Below are 22,999 nucleotides of genomic sequence, written 5' to 3'. Positions count from 1 at the left end.
CAAAATAATGGGCAGCTGGGCGTTTTTATACATGGGTAGGCGTTTTTATACCCTAAGCATTGGATGTTAATTGCTTAATTTACTCAGGATCCACACCTGTGTGGAAGCACCTGCTTTTAATATACACTGAGTGTACACTGAGTGTATACCAATCCTAATATTGAGTTGCTCCCCCCTCCTTTTGCCCTCAGAACTAACAAGGTATTAACAAGTGACATCAATAAGGGATCATAGCTTTCACCTGGATTCACCTGGTCAGTCTGTCATGGAAAGAACAGGTGTCCATAATGTTTTGTACACTCAGTGTACTTTGTATCCCTTATTTACTCAAGCATTTCCTTTATTTCGGCAGTTACCTGTAGATCTCACAAAGCAGTCTCATAAAACAGGATATGAAAGCATCTGAGGCAGAGGTTGTTTTAGTGGTACTCTGAAAGTATTTCCCTGTCCTGCTCCTGCTCCCTCAGACACCAGGTACATGAGAAAGATGAGTTCAAAGCCCTGAAGACCCTCAACATCTTCTACCAGGCTGGCACCTCCAAGAACGGCAACCCTGTCTTCTACTACATCACACGCAGGTGAGGCCTGCAGACTGTCACATTTCAACAGAAAGTCACAGAACGCTGTGTTCACTTTATCATGATGCATTTATTCAGAAACATAGTTGTTTTAACATGTGTGCTATATTTTAGTAGATAACAAAAGGTTTTTTAGAAAGTGTCCAAGGTGTCCAGGTCATCGTGGTCTTCCTTAGGGTGAGAATATATGTAGTTAAAGCATAGTTGGACATCCCAGATTGAGGGAGTGCATGGTGAATACAGCTGCCTTGCTGCCATCAGAGAGTAGCTATCTGCTGCAGGAGAGTGGGGGACAGAGCCAGGAGCATGAGGCCAATCCCCCACAGAGAGGAGAGTGGGGGAGAGGAGTTGGTGCTGCTGCCCGTGGAATTGGTGCTGTTGGCTCCGATCACAGTCCCATGTTGAGCCAGGAAGACAATGGCCATCACAACCATTTGCAGCACACCACTACGAACATGCATTCTCTTTCTGTGGTCAAACTGCCAATGTAGACATAAGACAACCAACATGCCACAGTCACCAGCATGCCAGGTAGAACAGCATTTTTTTACACTCTTTCATTTGTAAATCTAGTACATTTCTCATGAGCTGTTTTCCATTTTAAAGCTGTATTCTAGTATTCTAAATAAGTTAACCTTAGTAAACTGATTTGATCGATGAATGCCAGCAAATTGATCTCAATAAACATCTGACCAATTATAACAACAACGGGACCACCAACACCATTCAAAGATCTGCCACTTACCGGATATTATGACGTAAACCCTCTCAGCTTCAGTGGTGATGATTTGTGAAGAGCCAACCGTTTGGGAGGAGGTATTTTATGGCACCTGGCTAATGACATCATTATAGTTGACTGTAGGCATTGGCAACTCACCACAACGGGGGTGGCCAGTGTTTCTGTTTCGCTGTACCCATGGAAAATCACAAAACTGTTTGTTTCCAAGTCTCTAGCTGAGATCCGCCCATCAACATTCTCTCACTCTCTCTCACACGCGGGTGAACACTCTCTCACACACACACACACACACTCACACTCACACACACCACACAAGTATTTGTGGATGTGATTGAGTGATGTAGCCTGCTGTGGTGCCAGTAGGAAACATAAAGGTACAGTATGGTGCCACCTGCTGCTGAGTTACGGTCATAGCCTCTATATTGTTGTGAAAGAGAGTGTGTGTGTGTGTGTGTGTGTGTGTGTGATATATATATCCTATGTGAAGACTCAATAGCGCTCTCATTGATTAACTCAAGTTGAATTGAAGGACCACCAGGGTACTGCCAGCTGCCATTAGCAACTAAATTATCCTTCTGTGTGCGATTTTAAAATAATTGCTTCAAAGACCTACATCTGGTGTATTAGAAGCAATTACTGGAACCATGTTTGTCTTCAAAACCTTTTTTATTTACACAAAGATTGACCACGAAGATGACCATTTTTCTGTTCACTATAATGGGGGATCCTGTTTTCTGCTAACAATGCCTGAAGCGCAGAAGGCTGCTGAGGGGAGGATGGCTCATAAAAATGTCCAGAAAGGAGCAAATGGAATGGCATCAAACGCCTGGAAACCATGTGTTTGATGTATTTGATACCATTCCACCTATTTCACTCCAGTCATTACCTGCAGTACCATTGTCGGCCTCTAACTCCGGAGGCTCAATGAGAGGGGGCAGTCATTCTTGCTTGAGAAATTGCTCTTTGCTTAGAAGCTATTTTTGAACATTTTAATTGAAAACAATCACTCTAAGGTTTTTAATTATTATCCAGAAATTATTTGATATTGAGATAAAAACAGCTGCTTTGGACCTTTAATTATTCAAAGTTGACGATGAAAACAGAGTTATGCAGATAGTGAGTACTAAAGTATTTGTTCAGTATCACAATAATGATACTGGCCATATAGTGGTAGTAGTGTTAGTGTACATGGATGCTGCCTGTGCATGTCATACAGTATATTGTTATTGATTAAAGTAATGCAGAAGAGTTCATTTAAGTGTCTTACAGTATTCAAAATGGAAGAAAACAACAAAGTTGGTTTAATGATACTCATTTGTGTGTGTTTGTGCAGTTGTATGTCCAAAGTCTGACAAGGACATTACTCCAACTCCAGACATTTCCTTCAATTTTCAGAGGACATACCGGGTGTGAGTCAGGAAGAACCACAGGTTCAGTAGGAGTGGGAGTGTAGACCTGGGGCTGGGGGCTGAGCTGGTGTTTCGTACCGGGGAGCCACCCTGGTTAGGCCTCTTGACACTCCTGGTTCGGAGGGTGGCTGTTCTCCTTGTGATGGTAGAGGGGTTGTCAGTGGTATAGAAGCTGTCAGTAGTAAATGCAGTGTCTGTTAGGAAGTGGTCGTCTGTGCTTGTCAAGCTGTTTTCTGTGTGGGACCTGTCAGTGGGCAGGGTGGAAATGGCTAGAGGGGTGGAGGTGAACTGGTGTTGGTCTGTGAAGAGGCCGTGGTCCTCTGATCCACTGGGGCGTCCTGGGGCTTTCCTGCTGTGGAGCTGGGTGTTGAGCAGGACAGACTCGGACAGGTACCAAGGCCACCTGGTGAGGGCCTCTGGAGGAGGAGGGTGGCTCCTCTCCTCCTGAGTACCAGCAGCCAGGGGAGGCTGAGTGTAGGAGGCAAAGTGCCACCCTCCAGTCCTGGCCAGGGGATGCTCTCCACAGACAGAGTGAGTGTGGCAGGGGCAGCCCAGCACGCGGGTGGAGGTGTGCTTGAGCCAGGCCAGCAGGTGGGTGATGTTGGTCTGGTGCTCACAGGCCCAGGGGTTGTCCCCCAGGGAGAGGAGCCGCAGGCTGCCCAGCTGGCTGAAGGCCCTGGGACCCACAGAGGAGAAGCGGTTGGAGTGCAGGTAGAAGGTGGTCAGCCTGAACAGCCGTGCCAGAGTGCCAGGCAGCATCTGCACCAGGGAGTTGTGGGAAAGGTCCACGGTCTCCAGGCTGGCAGGCATGTTGGTAGGCACGGTCCAGAAGCGGTTGTGGCTGAGGTTGAGCAGGCGCAGGCTGGTCAGGGTGTTGTTGATGAACACGGCCCGTTCCAGCTTGTTATTGGACAGGTCGAGGACACGCAGGTTCCACTGGTAGGCTGTGTCGTTCTTGTCCAGCAGGTTGATGCCGTTGGCTGCAATGTGGAGTTCCCACAGGGCTCTGGGCAGAGCGGTGGGCAGGCGGACCAGCCTGTTGTGGGACAGGTCCAGGGTGCGGAGGTGGACAAAGGTACTCAGCTGGCCGTCCAGGTCGTGGATGCGGTTGTGAGACAGGTTGAGGGAGTGCAGGTTGTGCTGCAGGCCCAGGGGCAGAGTCCTCAGGCCCCTCCAGGAACAGTCCACCTCCCTGTGGCTGTGGTTACAGGTGCACATTGGGGGGCAGACAGCCAGGGCCTGGAGACCCAGCAGCATCAACAGCCATAGCACGGCCACACAGTGGGGAGGGATGCTGGGGGGCATCAGTAGCACACGCCTTGAAACACAGGGGAAAGACCTGGATAAATTAGTTACAAACATGATAGCAAGCCCACTATTAGCTAGGCTACATATCAAAGCAGTAACATGTATTAGTAAAAGCTTATAGTCCACATAGGTAGTAGACAAAGAGCACGGTGAATGATATGCAGATTGAGACTATCCTCTCTGCACCAGTAGTGGAGGAGAGGCTGTGTTACTGCAGTGAGCTGTGCTGAACACACTGGAGACAACGGTTAAGATCTCATTCTCTCCCGTTCTGCTCCACCCTCACCCTCTTTCTCCCCCCATGGAGGCTCCCTAACATCTCGTCACAGTGCTGCAGATGTGCCTTCTCCAGCATGATTATGCATACAATAGAGTATGTGAGTAGGGTTTAAACGTTTGGCATTAACCCCTACAGTCAGTCCTATGTATTGAGGAAGGGAGCCTCCCTAGCAACAGACTAGTGGGCAGTGTGATGCTTTGACTGGAATGGCTTGTCTGTTTTGAAGAGGATGTTCTGATTGGCTTGGGCTATTAGTCTGTAGAGGATACCTTTTAGAAGATGTTTGTACATCACTTGAGGTGTGATTTCCCTGCTGTCCTATTTCACTGATGTTAATTAGCCTGTTCGATATATATATATATATATATATATAGCCCAATCAATGAGTGTCAGCTACTGAGCAGGGAGTTGTTCCTACTAGAACGTGCTGAATAGATTGGTTTTGTTAATGACTAAGGAGAGGACTGGGACACTGGCCAGTCCCGCAGCAAGCGGAGTCAGAGAGATGATGCACAGGGAGCAGTGCAAAGATTCAATTACTGTAGCATCATAGTCATGTATGTTTGTGTGTGTGTATTGTTGATTTTTTGTCTTGGATTCCATGTGGGGGGGGGTCGTGTGTGTGTGTGTGTGTGAGAGAGAGAATAGGCACTCACCTTTTCCTCATCTTTGCATTCCAGTCACTTCTCTCCTCTCTATGGTCCTCAGCCCAAGGCTGCTTTCTATCCTCTGTCTCCTAAAACACTGGAGTGGCAGCTGCTTTGCTGAAGAGGGATTTTCTGTTTTTTTTTCCTCATTCACTGTTTTTAATGACCTCTTTCCTAGCCTCTGAGACTGTTCTGTTCCCCCTGGTTTTGTCCTTGATCCCTTTTGTTTTCCTCTGAAGGATGGACCATTAAGAGTATATGTCTCTTAGTCTGCCCTTTTAGGTCCAGTGATGCAGGTAGCATTAAACGGTATAAGCTCCTACTGCTTCAGCATCCACTGCAGGCTCTGCATTAGCACTGTGTGTGTGTGTTAGGGAGGGAGGTAGAGGGGAAAGTGGGAGGGGTGTAGGAGAGGAGTAGGGATGCAGTGCAGAGCGGCCCTTAGCTACTGATGACGAGGAGCGCGGGGGGCTGCTGACTCCAATGTTTCATAATCACTATCATTCAAAGAAATGTCTTCAATCTCTCTCTCCCCCAACACCATCCTCTTTCCATGTATCTGGATTTAGCTAGGACTGTCAATCAAAATCCACTGACTCAATGCACCACGGAAGGGAATTTATTTTCTGGCACAAACATGTTCTTCATATTTTGCTATAATAGTTATGTACCCCCTGTACGTATTGCAGTAATGGATAACATTTGATTTTGGTTTGAAATTGTTAGTAGTCAGTATTATGCCCTCTTCACGGACAACCCGTTTTAGACTTGACATGCAATACATCCACACGTTCATCATGTTACATTTACATTTAAGTCATTTAGCAGACGCTCTTATCCAGAGCGACTTACAAATTGGTGCTTTCACCTTATGACATCCAGTGGAACAGCCACTTTACAATAGTGCATCTAGGTCTTTTAAGGGGGGGAGAAGGATTACTTTATCCTATCCTAGGTATTCCTTAAAGAGGTGGGGTTTCAGGTGTCTCCGGAAGGTGGTGATTGACTCCGCTGTCCTGGCGTCGTGAGGGAGTTTGTTCCACCATTGGGGGGCCAGAGCAGCGAACAGTTTTGACTGGGCTGAGCGGGAACTGTACTTCCTCAGTGGTAGGGAGGCGAGCAGGCCAGAGGTGGATGAACGCAGTGCCCTTGTTTGGGTGTAGGGCCTGATCAGAGCCTGGAGGTACTGAGGTGCCGTTCCCCTCACAGCTCCGTAGGCAAGCACCATGGTCTTGTAGCGGATGCGAGCTTCAACTGGAAGCCAGTGGAGAGAGCGGAGGAGCGGGGTGACGTGAGAGAACTTGGGAAGGTTGAACACCAGACGGGCTGCGGCGTTCTGGATGAGTTGTAGGGGTTTAATGGCACAGGCAGGGAGCCCAGCCAACAGCGAGTTGCAGTAATCCAGACGGGAGATGACAAATGCCTGGATTAGGACCTGCGCCGCTTCCTGTGTGAGGCAGGGTCGTACTCTGCGGATGTTGTAGAGCATGAACCTACAGGAACGGGCCACCGCCTTGATGTTATTTGAGAACGACAGGGTGTTGTCCAGGATCACGCCAAGGTTCTTAGCGCTCTGGGACGAGGACACAATGGAGTTGTCAACCGTGATGGCGAGATCATGGAACGGGCAGTCCTTCCCCGGGAGGAAGAGCAGCTCCGTCTTGCCGAGGTTCAGCTTGAGGTGATGATCCGTCATCCACACTGATATGTCTGCCAGACATGCAGAGATGCGATTCGCCACCTGGTCGTCAGAAGGGGAAAGGAGAAGATTAATTGTGTGTCGTCTGCATAGCAATGATAGGAGAGACCATGTGAGGTTATGACAGAGCCAAGTGACTTGGTGTATAGCGAGAATAGGAGAGGGCCTTAGAACAGAGCCCTGGGGACACCAGTGGTGAGAGCACGTGGTGAGGAGACGGATTCTCGCCACGCCACCTGGTAGGAGCGACCTGTCAGGTAGGACGCAATCCAAGCGTGGGCCGCGCCGGAGATGCCCAACTCGGAGAGGGTGGAGAGGAGGATCTGATGGTTCACAGTATCGAAGGCAGCCGATAGGTCTAGAAGGATGAGAGCAGAGGAGAGAGAGTTAGCTTTAGCAGTGCGGAGCGCCTCCGTGATACAGAGAAGAGCAGTCTCAGTTGAATGACTAGTCTTGAAACCTGACTGATTTGGATCAAGAAGGTCATTCTGAGAGAGATAGCGGGAGAGCTGGCCAAGGACGGCACGTTCAAGAGTTTTGGAGAGAAAAGAAAGAAGGGATACTGGTCTGTAGTTGTTGACATCGGAGGGATCGAGTGTAGGTTTTTTCAGAAGGGGTGCAACTCTCGCTCTCTTGAAGACGGGAGGGACGTAGCCAGCGGTCAGGGATGAGTTGATGAGCGAGGTGAGGTAAGGGAGAAGGTCACCGGAGATGGTCTGGAGAAGAGAGGAGGGGATAGGGTCAAGCGGGCAGGTTGTTGGGCGGCCGGCCGTCACAAGACGCGAGATGTCATCTGGAGAGAGGGGAGAAAGAGGTCAGAGCACAGGGTAGGGCAGTGTGCAGAACCAGCGGTGTCGTTTGACTTAGCAAACGAGGATCGGATGTCGTCGACCTTCTTTTCAAAATGGTTGACGAAGTCATCTGCAGAGAGGGAGGAGGGGGGGGGCAGGGGAGGAGGATTCAAGAGGGAGGAGAAGGTGGCAAAGAGCTTCCTAGGGTTAGAGGCAGATGCTTGGAATTTAGAGTGGTAGAAAGTGGCTTTAGCAGCAGAGACAGAGGAGGAAAATGTAGAGAGGAGGGAGTGAAAGGATGCCAGGTCCGCAGGGAGGCGAGTTTTCCTCCATTTCCGCTCGGCTGCCCGGAGCCCTGTTCTGTAAGCTCGCAATGAGTCGTCGAGCCACGGAGCGGGAGGGGAGGACCGAGCCGGCCTGGAGGATAGGGGACATAGAGAGTCAAAGGATGCAGAAAGGGAGGAGAGGAGGGTTGAGGAGGCAGAATCAGGAGATAGGTTGGAGAAGGTTTGAGCAGAGGGAAGAGATGATAGGATGGAAGAGGAGAGAGTAGCGGGGAGAGAGAGCGAAGGTTGGGACGGCGCGATACCATCCGAGTAGGGGCAGTGTGGGAAGTGTTGGATGAGAGCGAGAGGGAAAAGGATACAAGGTAGTGGTCGGAGACTTGGAGGGGAGTTGCAATGAGGTTAGTGGAGGAACAGCATCTAGTAAAGATGAGGTCGAGCGTATTGCCTGCCTTGTGAGTAGGGGGAAGGTGAGAGGGTGAGGTCAAAAGAGGAGAGGAGTGGAAAGAAGGAGGCAGAGAGGAATGAGTCAAAGGTAGACGTGGGGAGGTTAAAGTCGCCCAGAACTGTGAGAGGTGAGCCGTCCTCAGGAAAGGAGCTTATCAAGGCATCAAGCTCATTGATGAACTCTCCGAGGGAACCTGGAGGGCGATAAATGATAAGGATGTTAAGCTTGAAAGGGCTGGTAACTGTGACAGCATGGAATTCAAAGGAGGCGATAGACAGATGGGTAAGGGGAGAAAGAGAGAATGACCACTTGGGAGAGATGAGGATCCCGGTGCCACCACCCCGCTGACCAGAAGCTCTCGGGGTGTGCGAGAGCACGTGGGCGGACGAAGAGAGAGCAGTAGGAGTAGCGGTGTTGTCTGTGGTGATCCATGTTTCCGTCAGAGCCAAGAAGTCGAGGGACTGGAGGGAGGCATAGGCTGAGATGAACTCTGCCTTGTTGGCCGCAGATCGGCAGTTCCAGAGGCTACCGGAGACCTGGAACTCCACGTGGGTCGTGCGCGCTGGGACCACCAGATTAGGGTGGCTGCGGCCATGCGGTGTGGAGCGTTTGTATGGTCTGTGCAGAGAGGAGAGAACAGGGATAGACAGACACATAGTTGACAGGCTAGAGAAGAGGCTACGCTAATGCAGAGGAGATTGGAATGACAAGTGGACTACACGTCTCGAATGTTCAGAAAGTTAAGCTTACGTAGCAAGAATCTAATTGACTAAAATGATTAAAATGATAGAGTACTGCTGGGGTAGGCTAGCTGCGTTGTTGACACTACCCTAATCAAGTCGTACCGTTGAGTGTGAAGTTTCTACAATGCTGCTTTTCGGGAGCTAGCTGGCTAGCTAGCAGTGTTGGTTACGTTACGTTGCGTTAGGAGAACGACAATAGCTGGCTAGCTAACCTAGAGAATCGCTCTAGACTACACAATTATCTTTGAAACAAAGACGGCTATGTAGCTAGCTATGTAGCTAGCTACGATCAAACAAATCACACCGTTGGGACTGTAATGAAATGAAATGAAAAAGTGATCCTACCTGTGGAGCGACGCGGAATGCGACCGGAATGCGAAAGTTCTATTCAGTAGACGTTGGCTGGCTATTGGCTAGCTAGGAGTGTCTCCTACGTTAAGGACGACAAAATAGCTGGCTAGCTAACCTCGGTGAATTAAGATAATCACTCTAAGACTCCACACTCTAAGCTACACAATTATCTTGGATACGAAGACAGCAAAGACAACTATGTTGTCAGCCGTAAGTAGATTAATAAATATCTGAGAGAGAGGATGGGAACATAAAACGGATCGGTGGCGGTGTAGCAGTTTTGAATGTGGTATTATGCTGCTTTGTTGTAGTTCCCCTTTCTGGTCAGTGAAAACAGGTGGTACTGCCTCACAGACACACTGCTTACTAATGCCCAGCCTCGCTCTCCCCCTCTCTGTAATTCATCCACATGCACACTCACATGCAATTAGCTGTCTCTCAGACACAGTGCTTACTAATGCCCAGCCTCGCTCTCCCCCTCTCTGTAATTCATCCACATGCACACTCACATGCAATTAGCTGTCTCTCAGACACACTGCTTACTAATGCCCAGCCTCGCTCTCCCCCTCTCTGTAATTCATCCACATGCACACTCACATGCAATTAGCTGTCTCTCAGACACACTGCTTACTAATGCCCAGCCTCGCTCTCCCCCTCTCTGTAATTCATCCACATGCACACTCACATGCAATTAGCTGTCTCTCAGACACACTGCTTACTAATGCCCAGCCTCGCTCTCCCCCTCTCTGTAATTCATCCACATGCACACTCACATGCAATTAGCTGTCTCTCAGACACACTGCTTACTAATGCCCAGCCTCGCTCTCCCCCTCTCTGTAATTCATCCACATGCACACTCACATGCAATTAGCTGTCTCTCAGACACACTGCTTACTAATGCCCAGCCTCGCTCTCCCCCTCTCTGTAATTCATCCACATGCACACTCACATGCAATTAGCTGTCTCTCAGACACACTGCTTACTAATGCCCAGCCTCGCTCTCCCCCTCTCTGTAATTCATCCACATGCACACTCACATGCAATTAGCTGTCTCTCAGATACACTGCTTACTAATGCCCAGCCTCGCTCTCCCCCTCTCTGTAATTCATCCACATGCACACTCACATGCAATTAGCTGTCTCTCAGACACACTGCTTACTAATGCCCAGCCTCGCTCTCCCCCTCTCTGTAATTCATCCACATGCACACTCACATGTAATTAGCTGTCTCAGACACACTGCTTACTAATGCCCAGCCTCGCTCTCCCCTCTGTAATTCATCCACATGCACACTCACATGCAATTAGCTGTCTCTCAGACACACTGCTTACTAATGCCCAGCCTCGCTCTCCCCTCTCTGTAATTCATCCACATGCACACTCACATGCAATTAGCTGTCTCTCAGACACACTGCTTACTAATGCCCAGCCTCGCTCTCCCCCTCTCTGTAATTCATCCACATGCACACTCACATGCAATTAGCTGTCTCTCAGACACACTGCTTACTAATGCCCAGCCTCGCTCTCCCCCTCTCTGTAATTCATCCACATGCACACTCACATGCAATTAGCTGTCTCAGACACACTGCTTACTAATGCCCAGCCTCGCTCTCCCCCTCTGTAATTCATCCACATGCACACTCACATGCAATTAGCTGTCTCTCAGACACACTGCTTACTAATGCCCAGCCTCGCTCTCCCCCTCTCTGTAATTCATCCACATGCACACTCACATGCAATTAGCTGTCTCTCAGACACACTGCTTACTAATGCCCAGCCTCGCTCTCCCCCTCTCTGTAATTCATCCACATGCACACTCACATGCAATTAGCTGTCTCTCAGACACACTGCTTACTAATGCCCAGCCTCGCTCTCCCCCTCTCTGTAATTCATCCACATGCACACTCACATGCAATTAGCTGTCTCTCAGATACACTGCTTACTAATGCCCAGCCTCGCTCTCCCCCTCTCTGTAATTCATCCACATGCACACTCACATGCAATTAGCTGTCTCTCAGACACACTGCTTACTAATGCCCAGCCTCGCTCTCCCCCTCTCTGTAATTCATCCACATGCACACTCACATGTAATTAGCTGTCTCAGACACACTGCTTACTAATGCCCAGCCTCGCTCTCCCCCTCTGTAATTCATCCACATGCACACTCACATGCAATTAGCTGTCTCTCAGACACACTGCTTACTAATGCCCAGCCTCGCTCTCCCCCTCTCTGTAATTCATCCACATGCACACTCACATGCAATTAGCTGTCTCTCAGACACACTGCTTACTAATGCCCAGCCTCGCTCTCCCCCTCTCTGTAATTCATCCACATGCACACTCACATGCAATTAGCTGTCTCTCAGACACACTGCTTACTAATGCCCAGCCTCGCTCTCCCCCTCTCTGTAATTCATCCACATGCCACTCAGCAATTAGCTGTCTCAGACACACTGCTTACCCCAGCCTCGCTCTCTGTAATTCATCCACATGCACACTCACATGCAATTAGCTGTCTCTCAGACACACTGCTTACTAATGCCCAGCCTCGCTCTCCCCCTCTCTGTAATTCATCCACATGCACACTCACATGCAATTAGCTGTCTCTCAGACACACTGCTTACTAATGCCCAGCCTCGCTCTCCCCCTCTCTGTAATTCATCCACATGCACACTCACATGCAATTAGCTGTCTCTCAGACACACTGCTTACTAATGCCCAGCCTCGCTCTCCCCCTCTCTGTAATTCATCCACATGCACACTCACATGCAATTAGCTGTCTCTCAGACACACTGCTTACTAATGCCCAGCCTCGCTCTCCCCCTCTCTGTAATTCATCCACATGCACACTCACATGCAATTAGCTGTCTCTCAGACACACTGCTTACTAATGCCCAGCCTCGCTCTCCCCCTCTCTGTAATTCATCCACATGCACACTCACATGCAATTAGCTGTCTCTCAGACACACTGCTTACTAATGCCCAGCCTCGCTCTCCCCCTCTCTGTAATTCATCCACATGCACACTCACATGCAATTAGCTGTCTCAGACACACTGCTTACTAATGCCCAGCCTCTCTCCCCCTCTCTGTAATTCATCCACATGCACACTCACATGCAATTAGCTGTCTCTCAGACACACTGCTTACTAATGCCCAGCCTCGCTCTCCCCCTCTCTGTAATTCATCCACATGCACACTCACATGCAATTAGCTGTCTCTCAGACACACTGCTTACTAATGCCCAGCCTCGCTCTCCCCCTCTCTGTAATTCATCCACATGCACACTCACATGCAATTAGCTGTCTCTCAGACACACTGCTTACTAATGCCCAGCCTCGCTCTCCCCCTCTCTGTAATTCATCCACATGCACACTCACATGCAATTAGCTGTCTCTCAGACACACTGCCTACTAATGCCCAGCCTCGCTCTCCCCCTCTCTGTAATTCATCCACATGCACACTCACATGCAATTAGCTGTCTCACAGACACACTGCCTACTAATGCCCAGCCTCGCTCTCCCCCTCTCTGTAATTCATCCACATGCACACTCACATGCAATTAGCTGTCTCTCAGACACACTGCTTACTAATGCCCAGCCTCGCTCTCCCCTCTCTGTAATTCATCCACATGCACACTCACATGCAATTAGCTGTCTCTCAGACACACTGCTTACTAATGCCCAGCCTCGCTCTCCCCCTCTCTGTAATTCATCCACATGCACACTCACATGCAATTAGCTGTCTCTCAGACACACTGCTTACTAATGCCCAGCCTCGCTCTCCCCCTCTCTGTAATTCATCCACATGCACACTCACATGCAATTAGCTGTCTCTCAGACACACTGCTTACTAATGCCCAGCCTCGCTCTCCCCCTCTCTGTAATTCATCCACATGCACACTCACATGCAATTAGCTGTCTCTCAGACACACTGTAGCAGAGAAACACTCAGGAAGTGTCCTAATTCTTTATTGTTTCAAAGGCTTGGAAACAGAAGGGCAGATAAAGCTAGAGCAGAAACATTTGAACTCTTCTTTACTTTTTCGAAAACACCAAGGAAGTGATGTTGACTTGTAGGAAAACATTGTGGGAGTGTTTCTGGAAGAGGTTTGTGGCTTAAACAGTTCCTTTAAATTGTCTACTTAAGCTGATACTACAGTTTAGTGCTGTTTGGTTCTGTTTTGTCATTTTGCAGAATTTAGAATGTCTAAAAATGGAGAAGTGAGGGAAATGGCAGATGAATTGTGACAAGCAAGCTGTGATACAACCACTAGACCAAACAGGAGTCATTTCCTCTTATCAGTGACACTGATGATGGCTATACATTTTAACTTATAACTATTTTTGTTACACAAATACAAATTCATACAAATATTAAACATTCACATGATATTCAACTTCTTGTGGTACATTCATTTGTATAGACATGGTCATAATGGTAATTATTTTGAATGAGAATGCGAGCATAAAATACAAAACCACACAATCACTCTAAGCAAACACTCAGTGCAAAAGCAAATCTCTTTACAGCATGCCAATAGAAGCTGTCGTATAAAACTGTGCTGTTCCCATCATCTGAGGACAGTTTGACCAGTGGTTTGAGCTTGATTCTGGTCCAAGGTCAGAGGAGGAGGTCACCATGTGAGAGCCCTCACCCCACCACCACAACAACATCGCTAGAGGCTTGTGATTGGGGAGAGACTGCTGTGGCTGTGGGGTCAGAGGGCTCTGCAGGCTGTTTGGTGGTGGTAGTGACTGGGCTCCCCTGGCTAGGGTTTGCAGCTGCTGCCACCCCATTTTCCGTGGCTTCCTTCTTTTCCTTCTTGGGTGTATCTTTCGCCATCTCATTTTCCCCTTGCCCCTTGTCTGTCTTGCTGTTCTCCCCCTCCTGGGTCTGTCTGAGCTCTGCCATCATCAGGCTGGTCTCACCGGGCTCAGAGTCAGGCCTCTCCTTGGTCCTCTGGCCAGTGCCCCAGTACCCAGTACCACTCACCAGGTCTATGTTGCTGCGGGTGGGGCGGCTGCTGATGCGGGGCTGGCGCTTCAGGCAGCACACATGGCATGACAACGCCACTGTGGAGACTAGCAGGATGGCACACAGGACCACCAGGGCACCTGTCACAATCAGCAGGATGGTGGCCTCCTTCTTATCCAACAGAAATTCAGAGCTGTGGCAGGGGCTGAACATGGGGCTGGTTTGGGCCTGAAGTGTAGGGTAGGCACTAGGTTTGGTGTTGGCTCTGGATGGTGTGTTGTTGGTGTTCACTGGGCTATTCGTTCCAGATGTTTCTCTGGTGTTGAGGGTAGCTGGTGTTGTTGATTCTGACTGAAAATGTGTTGAACTGTTAAATTGTGTTAAATGTGTAGTTCCAGAAGATCCCATGGTTGCGTTATGGTTAGCCCCAGCTCCCTTTTCAGTTTCATTTTTCATTTTACCGTCATTAGCAAGTACTGATGTTCCCATGAGTACCACACAGTACAGCAAGAGGCAGACCTGGGAGCCATTCATATTTCTATGGGAAAAGGGGGAAAAAGAGATCATAGTGAGGTTTACTGGTGACCATCAGTAAGTATTATAGCATCTCAAGTTCTGCTTTTTCTTACACATTGAGTTCCTTTGTGGTTTCATGTGAGTGTCAGTTTCCATACTGTCTGATGTCATTTGATCAGCAGTCTGAGATCTGAGTGACAATGATGATTGGTATTAATCTGAGATTTAAAATATCTTGATTAATTGAATTAGCTTTCTTGTTAAACCATTTATTCATTTGTTTAGCCCAGAATGCATTTGAGAGTTGATGATCAATATTCACTTCCAATTTGCACCAGTACATAAAAAAAAAAAAGAATGAACAAAAAATTAAAAAACTACCTTTGCTGAACAATTAATCAAATGGCCACCCGGACTATTTGCATTGACCACCCCTTTGTTTTTACACTGCTGCTACTTCTGTTTATTATCTATACATAGTCACTTTACCCTTACCTTCATGTGCAAATGACCTCGACTAACCTGTACCCCGCACATTGACTCGGTACTCCCTGTATATGGCCTCATTTATTGTTTTTATTGTGTTACTTAATTTAAAAAAACAAACATTTAGAAAATATTTTCTTAACTGCATTGTTGTTTTAAGGGCTTGGAAGTAAGCATTCCACGGGAAGGTCTACACACCTGTTGTATTCGGCGCATTGTGACAAATACAATTTTATTTATGATCTCCCAGAAATTTAAATCAAGCGATTCTGGTCAATATAAACTGGAATTTATCATTTATGTGTATGATGTACAAAATCACAAGACTGAATCTCCTTGATCTCAAAATAATACACTAGAAAAAAAGACTTCCCTCAGGTATACTTATCCTTCAGTTCAACACCGTACCATCCACCCTGTGAATGTAGACTATTTTCAAACTTACTTTATTTTTTTGAATATGTTGATATCACTTACCTTGATGGAGTTGACCAGTCTGTGTGTGGTACTTCCTAACACGAGGGAATCCAGGCAGAGATTCAAAAAGCCCAGCCGTATGTGTGACCAGTTTCAGAAATGAGAAATGCCTATGAGAAGAGAGGTGTGAAAGACGCCCTCGACGTCAGCATGCTCATTCAGTAATGACCAGTTTCCTGTTCCTCTCTCACTTCTCACTTCACTTCTCCTAGTTACTTGATTTCCTGTGTGATGTTTAGCTTGGTCACTCAGAGGGGTAGCACTATGGCACTCCGCGGGATTGGGAGAAAGCGGATGTTTCCATTTTTCAGGGATCCAATATTTTCAACCAAATTTCTGTTTCCCTGAAAAACAGATGTGGGGACTACGATCAGGTGTCTTTTTACGCCTACTGTGTTAGGTTAGCACTATGGTACAGTAGTACTATTGTACAGTAGTACTATGGTACAGTAGTAATATGGTTAGCACTATGGTACACTACAACAGTAGTACTATGGTTAGCTCTATGGTACACTACAACAGTAGTACTATGGTTAGCACTATGGTTAACACACTACAGCAGGTGGGGGGTTGAGAGGAAGTGAACACATGCTGGCTGTCTGCTTATTAGCCCACACTGTCAGTGTGTAATTTTCCAACCGAGTCAAGTGTTGAACTGTGGTTGGCAGGTTTGCATGACTCACACACATTTCTTGTCCCCTGCACCCTATTCAATTTACAAGGACTTAAAAATGCTTCTGTGATGTCCCTTTCTGCCTCCCCCTCTCCCTCCTCACCCTCCCAGATTTAAGACTGGCCAGATCAACGGTGATCTCCTCATCTACCACGTGCTGCTGACCCTGAAGCCCTACTACGCCAAGCCCTATGAGATCGTTGTGGATCTGACCCACGCCGGACCCAGCAACCGCTTCAAGACCGACTTCCTGTCCAAGTGGTTCGTGGTGTTCCCGGGCTTCGCCTACGAGAATGTGGCGGCCATCTACATCTACAACTGCAACACGTGGGTGAGGGAGTACACCAAGTATCACGAGAGGTTGCTGACAGGCCTGAAGGGGAGCAAGAAGCTGCTGTTCATTGACTCCCCAGCGCGGCTAGCGGAGCACGTGGAGCCTGACCAGCAGAAGCTGCCGGCGGCCACGCTAGCCCTGGAGGAGGACCTCAAGGTGTTCCACAACGCCCTCAAACTGGCCCACAAGGATACCAAGGTCTCCATCAAGGTTAGGACATGAGGGAGTCAGTAGATTCAGAATGCAATGTGTTTCCTACATATTCTTTGGGCTGTGGGACATCATTGAAAGTAAGTCAGACACAGACAAGAATGACAGGAATGGCTGAGACCGATTTAATCATTGTCCCCAGGAGGCATATGTGGTCTGGAGTCAGGAGCGTCAACGTTTTTGAACAATGTTACCATTTTGTGTGCCAGCTAGCATAGTAACTCCCTCTCAATGTCTCTGTTTCTGTACCCAGGTGGGTTCCACAGCGGTCCAGGTGACGTCAGCAGAGCGGACCCGGGTCCTGGGCCAGTCGGTCTTCCTGAATGACATCTACTACGCCTCGGAGATCGAGGAGATCTGCCTGGTGGACGAGAACCAGTTCACCCTGACCATTGCCAACCAGGGCACACCGCTCACCTTCATGCACCAGGAGTGTGAGGCCATCGTCCACTCCATCATCCACATCAGGACGCGCTGGGAGCTGTCCCAGCCAGACTCCATCCCCCAGCACACCAAGATCAGGCCCAAAGACGTGCCAGGCACCCTGCTCAACATCGCCCTGCTCAACCTGGGCAGCTCTGACCCCAGCCTCAGGTCAGACACAGCTGAGGAAAATAGTCATACATGTTTAGATTTTGGTGGGACTATGAGAGCTGACAGCCTTCTTAGGGATATTTGAATCATACATGGATTATGCTTACTAATGACCTTTTTATTCTCCTTCCCTCTCTCTCTCTGTCTGCTGTGTGCAGGTCTGCAGCCTACAACCTGCTGTGTGCCTTAACCTGCACCTTCAACCTGAAGATAGAAGGCCAGTTGCTGGAGACCTCAGGGCTGTGTATCCCTGCCAACAACACGCTTTTCATAGTGTCCATCAGCAAGACGCTGGCTGCCAACGAACCCCACCTCACCCTGGAGTTCCTGGAGGAGTGCATTTCTGGCTTCAGCAAATCCAGTCAGTATCCTTGTTCCTGCCCTCCACACACACACGCACGCACACGTTGTAACATCCTCTCTGATGTGTGTAGGTATTGAGCTGAAGCACCTGTGTCTGGAGTACATGACCCCCTGGCTGCTCAACCTGGTGAGGTTCTGTAAGCACAACGACGACGCCAAGCGCCAGCGGGTCACTGCCATCCTGGACAAGCTCATCACCATGACCATCAACGAGAAGCAGATGTACCCCTCTATCCAGGCTAAGATCTGGGGTAGTCTGGGACAGGTGGGGATCTCTCTTCTCGGCTCTCAGTGTGGGTGTTGGCCCATATATCAGCCAACCAGTATATTGGATGTTATTGAGCCCGTACAGTACTCATCCATCAGCCCAGTCTGCTGTTATTGAGGCCGTACAGTACTCATCCATCAGGCCAGTCTGCTGTTGGCTTTATTTTACTGCTGATTTAGGATCTGGGAAATGGCTGAAGGATTCAGTGGACTCACTGTTCAGGATGTTATAGAGGCCTTATCAGATGTTATGAGAGTGTGTTATCCCCTTATGTAGGTATAATAACTCTTTGTCAGCGTCCCTGTACTTTTCAGATCGCAACCAGTTATCATGCTAGCTACCTGAAAATCATGAAAAACGTATCTTTACGTGTTAGTGTAGAGCGGGAAGTTGTGGTCTGACTGAAAAAGATGCTGGCATTCTGAAATAGAAATGACTTGAGACCAATACGCTAGTTAGTAATGGAGGGGAATTTATTTCGTCTCTGAGCTGAGGTCCTGTTGTATCCTTGTTCTGTAGATAACGGACCTGTTGGACGTGGTGTTGGACAGCTTCATCAAGACCAGCGCTACAGGAGGCCTGGGATCCATCAAGGCTGAGGTGATGGCCGACACGGCTGTGGCTCTGGCCTCAGGGAACGTCAAGTTGGTGTCCAGCAAGGTGAGCAACACACACATACACCTCAGGAATTACTACTGTGGCTATTCCCTTCACAGGTTGAACCCTTCACAGGCTATTCCCTTCAAAGGTTGATTCTGTGACTTGAGTCTAGACAAGGATATCTGCTACAAGAATATCTGCTGCAAGCATCAATACAGATCCTCTACAGATGAATAAATGATTTCCGGATGTCCGTTTTCCTATCAAATGCCATGAAAAGTCTGTTCTATGCAGTCCTTATACTTCTTTATGGCAAGTTGTGATCTTGTAATGTCACTGAATTAATAGTAGCTAATACAGTATCCAATGTTATAGATTACATTACATATTGTTACCGATTAGTATTTGTACTCCTACAGTATGAATGAAGCCTGTTTTTAAATCTCACAAACTGCACATGCAGGCAGACACATTTCCATGTGCCTACCCTGGCACGCTGACATTGAACAACTCTTCCAGTTGTCATGACCACAGTACCTCTCAACAACAGTGCTGTTTGTGTCACAACTATTTCTGTCATTTGGTGGTCTGCGTTATTTATCATTTCCTTTTGACTGTTGAGCTGATTTCTCAGAAAGAAAGAGGGAGTTTAATGTATTGCCCAATGAAGTAGTCTTGCCAGGTCGCAGTTGGAAATGAGAACTTATTCTCAACTGGCCTACTTGGTTAAATAAAGGTGAAATAATAAAAAAAAATTACAATGCTGATCTAGTGCCAGGAAGAGGAAGGAAGCCTCTGAATACAAAGGCCAGTCTGTGTCGGGGTGACGTCTCTTTTATCTACTCTCGTATGTCAAGGCAAAAAGCTGAACACACGTTTAGATATTGTGATTGTACAATGGATCAACACCAGACTGGGATATAAAGCATTACTCTATGCATTCCCAGTTCTGCCTGTAACCTTTAAAAACAGGGGGGATAAGGGATCTTCCCAGAGATGCTAGGTGACATGAGAGTCCTGAGTCATCCTGTTCTTTCCCTTGGGTGGAAGGGAGAGATAATAGATAGGATGTCAAATGTGGTAACGTACCCGACCTTTGATGTAACCTTAAACCCCGACCCGTGTCTATCTGGCAGGTGATCATCCGCATGTGTAAGATCATCGATAAGACGTGTCTGTCTCCCACGCCCACCCTGGAGCAGCACCTGATGTGGGATGACATCGCCATCCTGGCCCGTTACATGCTGATGTTGTCCTTCAACAACTCTCTGGACGTGGCCACTCACCTGCCCTACCTGTTCCACGTGGTCACACTACTGGTGGCCACCGGTCCCCTGTCCCTACGAGCCTCCACACACGGCCTGGTCATCAACATAATCCACTCCCTCTGTACCTGCGCCCAGCTCAACTTCAGCGGTGAGGAAGCCACACACACACGGCACCCTGGCTGTAGACTGAGGACTGACAGACAGAAATAGGGAGAAGTGAACATAATTAAAAGGCAGAGGGTTGATCAGTGTCGTGGTGATTCAGTGTTTTGAAAGCAGTTTTTTCTTGATGTATTTCTTGATGTATAGCCTTGCTGAGACTCAGTGATACCTATTCCCATGTGTGTTTCTCTCTTCCAGAGGAGACCAAGCAGGTCCTGAGGCTGAGCCTGACAGAGTTCTCCCTGCCTAAGTTCTACCTGCTGTTTGGCATCAGTAAGGTCAAGTCTGCTGCGGTCATCGCCTTCCGCTCCAGCTACCGCGACCGCTCCTTCTCCCCCGGGTCCTACGAGAGGGAGACCTTTGCCCTGTCCTCCCTGGAGACCGTCACTGAGGCCCTGCTGGAGATCATGGAGGTCAGGAGATCACCCCACTGACATAATCACTTATCATTACATCACTATAGCATGACACTACTGTCTCTACCGGTCTAGATGTTCGGTGAACACTAACCAAATTCAATATTCTACTTGCCTTCATACAAATCCAGTCTAGAATTTAAAAGTTATTTAAAAAAATATGTTTTTCATACAGTACCAGTCAAAGGTTCAGACACACCTACTCATTCCAGGGTTTTTCTTTATTTGTACTATTTTCTACATTGTAGAATAATAGTGAAGACATCAAAACTATGAAATAACACATATGGAATCATGTAGTAACCACAAAAGTGTTAAACAAATCAAAATATATTTGAGATTCTTCAACGTAGCCACCCTTTGCCTTGATGACAGCTCTGCACACTCTTGGCATTCTCTCAACCAGCTTTGTGAGGTAGTCACCTGGAATGCATTTCAATTAACCGGTGTGTGTGTTGTTAACAGTTAATTTGTGGAATTTCTTTCCTTCTTAATGTGTTTGAGCCAATCATTTACATTTAAGTCATTTAGCAGACGCTCTTATCCAGAGCGACTTACAAATTGGTGCATTCACATTATGACATCCAGTGGAACAGCCACTTTACAATAGTGCATCTAAATCTTTTAAGGGGGGTGAGAAGGATTACTTTATCCTATCCTAGGTATTCCTTAAAGAGGTGGGGTTTCAGGTGTCTCCGGAAGGTGGTGATTGACTCCGCTGTCCTGGCGTCGTGAGGGAGTTTGTTCCACCATTGGGGGGCCAGAGCAGCGAACAGTTTTGACTGGGCTGAGCGGGAACTGTACTTCCTCAGTGGTAGGGAGGCGAGCAGGCCAGAGGTGGATGAACGCAGTGCCCTTGTTTGGGTGTAGGGCCTGATCAGAGCCTGGAGGTACTGAGGTGCCGTTCCCCTCACAGCTCCGTAGGCAAGCACCATGGTCTTGTAGCGGATGCGAGCTTCAACTGGAAGCCAGTGGAGAGAGCGGAGGAGCGGGGTGACGTGAGAGAACTTGGGAAGGTTGAACACCAGGCGGGCTGCGGCGTTCTGGATGAGTTGTAGGGGTTTAATGGCACAGGCAGGAGCCCAGCCAACAGCGAGTTGCAGTAATCCAGACGGGAGATGACAAGTGCCTGGATTAGGACCTGCGCCGCTTCCTGTGTGAGGCAGGGTCGTACTCTGCGGATGTTGTAGAGCATGAACCTACAGGAACGGGCCACCGCCTTGATGTTAGTTGAGAACGACAGGGTGTTGTCCAGGATCACGCCAAGGTTCTTGGCGCTCTGGGAGGAGGACACAATGGAGTTGTCAACCGTGATGGCGAGATCATGGAACGGGCAGTCCTTCCCGGGAGGAAGAGCAGCTCCGTCTTGCCGAGGTTCAGCTTGAGGTGGTGATCCGTCATCCACACTGATATGTCTGCCAGACATGCAGAGATGCGATTCGCCACCTGGTCATCAGAAGGGGAAAGGAGAAGATTAATTGTGTGTCGTCTGCATAGCAATGATAGGAGAGACCATGTGAGGTTATGACAGAGCCAAGTGACTTGGTGTATAGCGAGAATAGGAGAGGGCCTAGAACAGAGCCCTGGGGGACACCAGTGGTGAGAGCACGTGGTGAGGAGACAGATTCTCGCCACGCCACCTGGTAGGAGCGACCTGTCAGGTAGGACGCAATCCAAGCGTGGGCCGTGCCGGAGATGCCCAACTCGGAGAGGGTGGAGAGGAGGATCTGATGGTTCACAGTATCGAAGGCAGCCGATATGTCTAGAAGGATGAGAGCAGAGAGGAGAGTTAGCTTTAGCAGTGCGGAGAGCCTCCGTGATACAGAGAAGAGCAGTCTCAGTTGAATGACTAGTCTTGAAACCTGACTGATTTGGATCAAGAAGGTCATTCTGAGAGAGATAGCGGGAGAGAGCTGGCCAAGGACGGCACGTTCAAGAGTTTTGGAGAGAAAAGAAAGAAGGGATACTGGTCTGTAGTTGTTGACATCGGAGGGATCGAGTGTAGGTTTTTTCAGAAGGGGTGCAACTCTCGCTCTCTTGAAGACGGAAGGGACGTAGCCAGCGGTCAGGGATGAGTTGATGAGCGAGGTGAGGTAAGGGAGAAGGTCTCCGGAAATGGTCTGGAGAAGAGAGGAGGGGATAGGGTCAAGCGGGCAGGTTGTTGGGCGGCCGGCCGTCACAAGACGCGAGATTTCATCTGGAGAGAGAGGGGAGAAAGAGGTCAGAGCACAGGGTAGGGCAGTGTGAGCAGAACCAGCGGTGTCGTTTGACTTAGCAAACGAGGATCGGATGTCGTCGACCTTCTTTTCAAAATGGTTGACGAAGTCATCTGCAGAGAGGGAGGGGGAGGATTCAGGAGGGAGGAGAAGGTGGCAAAGAGCT

The 22,999-nt window shown here is 48.5% G+C and overlaps 3 protein-coding genes and 1 long non-coding RNA gene across 6 annotated transcripts in view; 1 reads left to right on the top strand and 3 right to left on the bottom strand.

The window, feature by feature from the left end:
* Positions 1-22,999, top strand: part of LOC115105764 (neurofibromin-like) — a 195,687-nt gene that overhangs the window by 157,724 nt on the left and 14,964 nt on the right. For all 3 annotated transcript variants that reach the window (XM_065007420.1, XM_065007419.1, XM_029628127.2), the window contains exons 35-42: positions 468-578; positions 16,514-16,946; positions 17,200-17,540; positions 17,699-17,901; positions 17,975-18,168; positions 18,691-18,831; positions 19,908-20,187; positions 20,400-20,614. In XM_065007420.1, coding sequence (XP_064863492.1) covers positions 468-578; positions 16,514-16,946; positions 17,200-17,540; positions 17,699-17,901; positions 17,975-18,168; positions 18,691-18,831; positions 19,908-20,187; positions 20,400-20,614 — 1,918 coding nt within the window. The remainder of the gene's footprint in view (positions 1-467; positions 579-16,513; positions 16,947-17,199; positions 17,541-17,698; positions 17,902-17,974; positions 18,169-18,690; positions 18,832-19,907; positions 20,188-20,399; positions 20,615-22,999) is intronic.
* Positions 629-1,688, bottom strand: LOC115105767 (uncharacterized). The gene is made up of 2 exons (XR_003859913.2): positions 1,324-1,688; positions 629-1,057 (listed from the first exon to the last, which is right to left on the bottom strand). It is a non-coding gene; the product is annotated as an uncharacterized LOC115105767 (long non-coding RNA).
* LOC115105765 (oligodendrocyte-myelin glycoprotein-like) lies at positions 2,010-4,180 on the bottom strand. Its single transcript, XM_029628128.2, has one exon. The coding sequence runs from the start codon at positions 4,086-4,088 to the stop codon at positions 2,709-2,711; it is 1,380 nt and encodes a 459-aa protein (XP_029483988.2). The 5' UTR covers positions 4,089-4,180; the 3' UTR covers positions 2,010-2,708.
* On the bottom strand, positions 13,229-15,883 carry LOC115105766 (uncharacterized). The gene is made up of 2 exons (XM_029628129.2): positions 15,730-15,883; positions 13,229-14,788 (listed from the first exon to the last, which is right to left on the bottom strand). The coding sequence occupies exon 2, from the start codon at positions 14,782-14,784 to the stop codon at positions 13,927-13,929; it is 858 nt and encodes a 285-aa protein (XP_029483989.1). The 5' UTR covers positions 14,785-14,788; positions 15,730-15,883; the 3' UTR covers positions 13,229-13,926.

This window comes from Oncorhynchus nerka, linkage group LG22 (assembly GCF_034236695.1).
Source record: "Oncorhynchus nerka isolate Pitt River linkage group LG22, Oner_Uvic_2.0, whole genome shotgun sequence".
Classification (NCBI taxonomy): Eukaryota; Metazoa; Chordata; class Actinopteri; order Salmoniformes; family Salmonidae; genus Oncorhynchus; species Oncorhynchus nerka.
Note: the sequence above shows the minus strand (reverse complement) of the source record. Positions and strands in the feature narration are given on the sequence as shown.